This window comes from Pterocles gutturalis, unplaced genomic scaffold (genome assembly GCF_000699245.1).
Source record: "Pterocles gutturalis isolate BGI_N339 unplaced genomic scaffold, ASM69924v1 scaffold293, whole genome shotgun sequence".
Taxonomy (NCBI): domain Eukaryota; kingdom Metazoa; phylum Chordata; class Aves; order Pterocliformes; family Pteroclidae; genus Pterocles; species Pterocles gutturalis.
The window spans coordinates 1-6,103 of NW_010125094.1; the positions used below are offsets into that span (position 1 = coordinate 1).

General features: G+C 43.2%; 1 protein-coding gene across 1 annotated transcript; it reads left to right on the forward strand.

Annotated features, from left to right (window-relative positions):
- Nucleotides 1-1,656: 1,656 nt before the first annotated feature.
- Nucleotides 1,657-3,308, forward strand: LOC104465389 (glucocorticoid receptor-like; the record flags this gene model as incomplete). The annotated part of the gene is made up of 2 exons (XM_010078413.1): nucleotides 1,657-1,814; nucleotides 2,680-3,308. Coding segments are annotated over 2 exons (311 nt in total), but the record flags the coding sequence as incomplete, so codon positions are not given.
- Between the last annotated feature and the right edge of the window lie 2,795 nt (nucleotides 3,309-6,103).

Sequence of the window (6,103 nt, forward strand, 5' to 3'; positions counted from 1 at the left end):
GGCGCCGGGTGCTGTACGCGGCCACCACCAGCTCCTCCCCGTGCTGCCAGCCCGGCACTGCGGCGGCCGGCCAGCCCTGAGCTGGGACAAGGGCTCTTTTCACAGGAAACTTTTGGCTCCATGCTGCCATGGGCTTTGTAGGAACTTGAAACTTCCCCAAAACTGCAGATTTAGAGCAGTTTCTGAACTCTCTCCCAAAAAATTCCTCAAGTGTTTTGGATGTGGTGTAGGCCAACTTTCCTTACAGGAATTGGAAATTTCCTGAAAGGAATTTCCATGGCAGAAATGGGGAAGAGAGTACACTCGTAGAATTCAGCCCGTTCACCGGCGAAGGGTGGCAAGCGCTGGCGCTGGGCAGCAGAAGGCCCCTTTGTTCTGTCCCAGCGAGAGACAATCTATTTCACATTTATTTTTGAGTACGTACATTGTGTAAGGGGTACATTGTGGAACTTCTGCAAATTGAATAGCTGAAATTTGTTCAGCTTTTTAATCCACGTCTTCACAATTTTAATTTACGGTTATTGTGTTTCTGTGTAAGTTTTCCAAGAGAAGAGGAAGAAGAGGAGGGTAAAGCAGGAGTCCCACGCGGTCTAGACACGCAGCTCACACTAGACATAGCTCACAGACCTTTCCGTTTAAATTATCGAAGCAACAGTTGACGTGTTGTCATCTCCTGTGTAGACGAGGCAGATAGGATACTTCACTCTGACCTCTCGCGGATGCTGACAGAGTAGGGAGGGTTGGATTTTTTAGGGAAGGGAGGGTCCCTTAGTGGTCTCTTTGCTCCTTTCTCTTTCAGTCGCCTTTGTCTCAGCTCGCTCTCTCCTGTATCTTCAGCTCTTCCCATTCAGTCCACCAGCGTAATCAAAGGCTTCAAATCAAACATCTTAATTAAGGACCACTGGAGTCCATATGCTTGGTTTGCCCCCGTTTATGTCCTGGTCCTTGGCCTCCAGAAGTACCATCCTCATAGGGGAATGTAGGCCCAGGGCCTGAACATGGGTTTGAGTCTGAATACGGGCCTTGGTCCCCACACCTTGGGTTTCTGACCCACAGCCCCTTGGCCGGCACCATCTCGACATCCCGTCCTTGCTCCGAGGAGCTCTGCTGCGCCCCGCGTCCCCCGGCCCGCGCGGTCCCTTGGTGGCCAGTCCCTCTGTCCCTGCCTTGCCTGGACGTGTCACTTGATCCACATCAGGAGGGCTGGAACTCGATGATCTTTCAAGGCCCTTTCGGAGCCAAGCCATCCTGTGATCCTGTCCTTGGCCGTCCCTCGGCACACGGGGTTTCTGTGGAATCTGTCCCATGTCACGTTTCCCCGCCATCGAGAACGCGGGAGCTCTGGCCCTGGTGGGTCTCCATCGAGGCGCGTCCAGGGCTCAGCGCCGTGGCCTCCATGCTCTGGTTCCCTTCTCCCTGGTTCTTGTTCAGGTACCTTTGGGGTTTTTTATGAAATGTTTATTTTGCCGGCAGTCCTGGACTGTTTGCTCAGTGAGTCATCGCTCTCGGTCCTCGCTCTCCTTGTCTCTCAGCTGTCATTTCAGGCACTCCCAACTCCTTTTTCTGGTCATTTTTGTGTAACTAATGTAAGAGAACTTAAATAATGCCACAGTTGATAGATGTATAACATCTTAAAGGTTTGTATCGATGTTCCAGTTCCCAAGGAAGGCCTGAAGAGCCAATCCTTGTTTGAAGAAATCCGCATGACGTACATCAAAGAGCTGGGAAAGGCCATCGTGAAGAGAGAAGGGAACTCCAGCCAGAACTGGCAGCGGTTCTATCAACTGACTAAACTGCTGGACTCTATGCATGATGTAAGTTCTTCAGTGAACGCTGTCGATGTTCCAGATGAAGAAGTTTGGGGGCACGATAGTAATCTCCTCTCTCCTGTTTTTTATTCAAAGGGATGAATACCTGGGGGAGCGGCAGGGGGGAGCTGTCACACTCCTCTGCTCCCTGAGTAATGGGTGGTTGACAGAGGTGAATGTGCTGCAGCAATTGATATTATAATTAATGGCATCTTCAGTCTCTTTAGTTTTTAAAAATTATGTTGCTTTAAAATGGAGGAACTCTGAAATTTTAAATGATTTTGCAGTCCTAGCAGAGATGTGAAGTTTAAAACCAGCACTGTCTCAGAGACAAACTATCCAAGAATCTGTGGAATTGTTTGAAATCACGTTAAAATAATGCATCAGTGCTGTTTTTAGTATTGGTAGTGGTCTCACTTTGCAAGGAATTTCAGAATTCAGGCTGTCTCCTTTTGCGGTGTGCATATGGTACAGAGGAGCCGAAGCAGTGTTTAGGCTGGATAAGGCAAGGGAAACTCGGAGACCTCAGAATTATTTTTTATTTCTTGTTAGTGTACCAAGCACCTGGCGAGACCTCGTTAAACTTATCCATATGCATGTTATTTATGTGCCAGAATGGGAACTGATACAAAATCTTTCCAGTATTTGTAAAAGACCTTGCATGATCTGTTTGCTTGTTTTATACCAGCCTGCCAGTCGCAAGTCTCACTGATGACAGTGAGGATAACTCTGCGGGTCTGCCCGCGGTGGGAGTGTTACCCGAGCCGGGTCGAGGCGGGATGCTGGGGAGGCAGGAGGAAGGAAGGATGTCGGTTAATAGTGCTGCTGCCTGTGCTCCTGTGACAGTAATTCTTTGCTTTATCATTTGTAGGTGGTTGAAAATCTTCTGAGCTTTTGCTTCCAGACATTTTTGGATAAATCCATGAGTATTGAGTTCCCAGAAATGTTGGCAGAAATCATCAGCAATCAGATACCAAAATACTCAAATGGAAATATCAAGAAGCTCTTATTTCATCAAAAGTGACCGCCTTAATACAAAAGGGTTGCCTTAAGAAAACGTCAAATGATAGCTTTTTTTTTTTGTAAAGAAAAAACCTACCAGACTTGTTAATTTTGTCCTTGCAGCGGTGTTTCTTTTGTAATTATGCACTACATGTGGTTTACAGAGGGCCAAGATTTAGGCTATAGAAGCAGCGGATTTCTCACATTTGGTAAATAATTGGGGAGAAATAAAAGGAAAATAAATCTTATTTGTCAGAAATTGTATATCTCCCCTCGTGCAACATCCATGGATGCGTCAAAACCACCGGTGACAAGATCTGAGGCTGTGTTATGAACATTCTGCTAATTAATTTCTGCAGTTGGCTGGAGACAATTTTCTAGGCTTTTTTTTTTTTTTAGTAAAGTGTTTTGGATTTTTTTTTTTTAAAGTTAAGGTAGCATTTTGGTTTATGCATGTAACCTGAAGAAAGTTTACAAGTGTATATCAGAAAAGGGAAGTTGTGCCTTTTATAGCTATTACTGTCTGGTTTTAGCAATTTCCTTTAACTTTATATACCGTGAACTAGGCTTGTTCATTTTTTCTTACATAATTTTTTTGTAATACTTCAAGATGCCTATTGTACAGCTGGTTTTTTAAGGTGGGGCAGCTCGTAGCTTTCCTAAATGACCTCTAGACAGTAATCCTTGAGTATATTCATGTGAAAATGGGTTGGGCTTTTCTAACCTAATAGCTTTCAACTGTCAAAGTGACCATAGAAATTTGGCATTTTTTAAGAGCCAGGGTGGGTGGGAGAACACTCTCAAATCTAATTTAAATAGATGCGAATAAAACAAATACTTTTGGTATATGTGCAAAAGCGTTGGATATGCAGATTCATAGAAAATTAACCCAGTCCTAACTGGATGTAAATGAGCAGGTTATTTTATATATTGAAAAAAAAAAAAAAGCCTGATTTTTTGCATATAATGCAACAGCCATAACTATAAGAGTCATGGGCTGCATTGATGCCAAGAAGATCAGTCCTGACTGCCCATCAGGAAATTTTCAGGAAAATATGCATAGCTTAAGAAAAGTTTACTTCTGTGTGGAGAAACTCACATTTTCTATACACTTAAATCTCTCATCATACGAGTATATATGGAGAAGTACCATTGACTCAAGAGGCAGATGTGTAATTTTGCCCAGTGGTTTGGTTCTGTTCTGTTTTCTTGTATCGATTCTAGAAACCTTCTCTCCGGTGAGATGTCTCCCCTCCCGCGGGCAGTAAAGCCGAGCAGCCGCGCGGGCGGACTGTGGCTCTGGATATACAGACTCCAACCTCGTGTGGCTACAGCCCCGTTCTCACACCTCCACCGCTCACCGACTGGTCCATCCTCTTTCCTGGAGAGCAGGAAAGCTCCGCTACTGATTTCGTGGTCTTAGAGTCGTATGTCAAACTTTCTGTCTTTGTAAGGCTGCATCCCTTCATACCGAATTACTCGCGTGCCATAAAACTACCATAGGTCTTGTGAATTTCTCCTTGTTGCCATTGATAACTATATTTTAAAACGTTTAGAAGCTGTAGTAGCCTTTTCTACGTGCACCTTAACAATTTTCTGTATCTCAAAATTTAAATATTTACTAAGCCACTCTAAAATTTGATTTTTACTCAAAAGTGGCCAGATTATTTGTGTAATAGAAATGAGAACGATCATCTGATAAAATACAAAACCTAATATATTTTTATATTTAGTTATAGTTTCAAATATGTATAATCGGTATATTCGCTGATCTGAGAGAAGAAGGGAAGGGCTACTGCAGCTTTAAAAGCAATTTATTAAATGATTGTAAAATAGCTTGTATAGTGTATAATAAGGATGATTTTTAGATGACAGATTGCTTTATCATGATACATGTAATTATATTTTTTGTAGGGGTCACAAATAGGCGGAATGGTAACCCGTACAAGTCGTGGTTTGTCTGGAGGTAGTGCTGAAGGCATCGGTGTTTAGTATCCAAAGAAGTACTCTGTGTAGAAAGGAAAACCTGTGTTCCGTGGGTGTTCTTAGGGTCGGGTTTGTGTTCAGCGAATCACTGTGTAAAAATTCGAGTTGGCGCGTGGATGGAATACTCCTATCTGTATGGTTGGTTACCGTTCGCCATTCATGGCTCAATCAGACCTCTGCTGCAAAAAATGTAAAGACGGAAAGATGCGTGTGTGCACCTGCATGCATGCACCTGCGAACAGACGGGGTTAATTTCACATACAGCCTCACTACCACAGCAAAAACAGCTGGAAAGATTGGCAATAATCCCATACAGGTACCAGCAATATGTACATATAGAGCGTAGGTTGTTCACAGTACACTAGAACCTTTCTATTGTGCAGCAAAAGTTCGTTTCCAAGTGAAATAGGAAACTAAATTTTCATCCTTTCTTAAATCTCTTTTTGAATGTTATGCCTATTAAAAAAAGATACTATATTCAGTACTTTGGAGTAAAATATCATCTTTAATAAAAAAAAAGTAATAATTCTCTTCTCCTTGAATGATCTGTAAAGTATTATGTACCTTTTATAGCAGTTAAGGTAAAGTTCAGTATTTTAATTAAAACTTTCAACCCAACTCAATGAAAATTTTCATGCGACCTGTTTCAGATACAGATAGGAGTTTCACGCTGCTTGGTCTCCGGTGGCCTCTTCACTTGAAAGGAAAACTGTTCTGACTTCAGACAATGTTTTTCAAAGTTGCATCCCCACATACCTCAGTTTGGGCTTGTGTGAAAGAGCGAGCGTGTGCATGGGTGTGCAAACGTTTGTGCATTTGTACACACAAAGATACAAGACTCTTTTTTTTTTTTTCTTTTTTTATTTTTGCCAGCAGAAAAGTAACCACAGTGAACACGAACAAATTCCCACCACCTTGAGAGAACTGGTGACCTAGGAGAAGAGAGGCTCTCTGCCCCCTTTTTGTCTGTATGCCTGTATAGTCGTTTTTAGTTTATGGATTTAAGGAGAAAAAAAAAAAAAAACAAAAGGAAACTGTGATGTTAGAAGAAAGCAATCGTCCTGTACGTGCCGTTAAGTTTTAAACTTCACGATTAAAAATACGTAGTGCCGTAGTAAGCAGTGAGAAGTCCACGTTCTGTGTATCCGTAGTCCTTGTAGCAGTGGGTAGTATCTGCACTCTGGATAAAGCAGGGAGAATTCTGACTCCGTCTCTTCAGTGCCTTATCACAAAGTGCATGCACCGACCGAGGGACGGCCGCCGCCGGCAGCTCAGGGGATACGTGTGCTGCGCGTGCAGCCGCACGC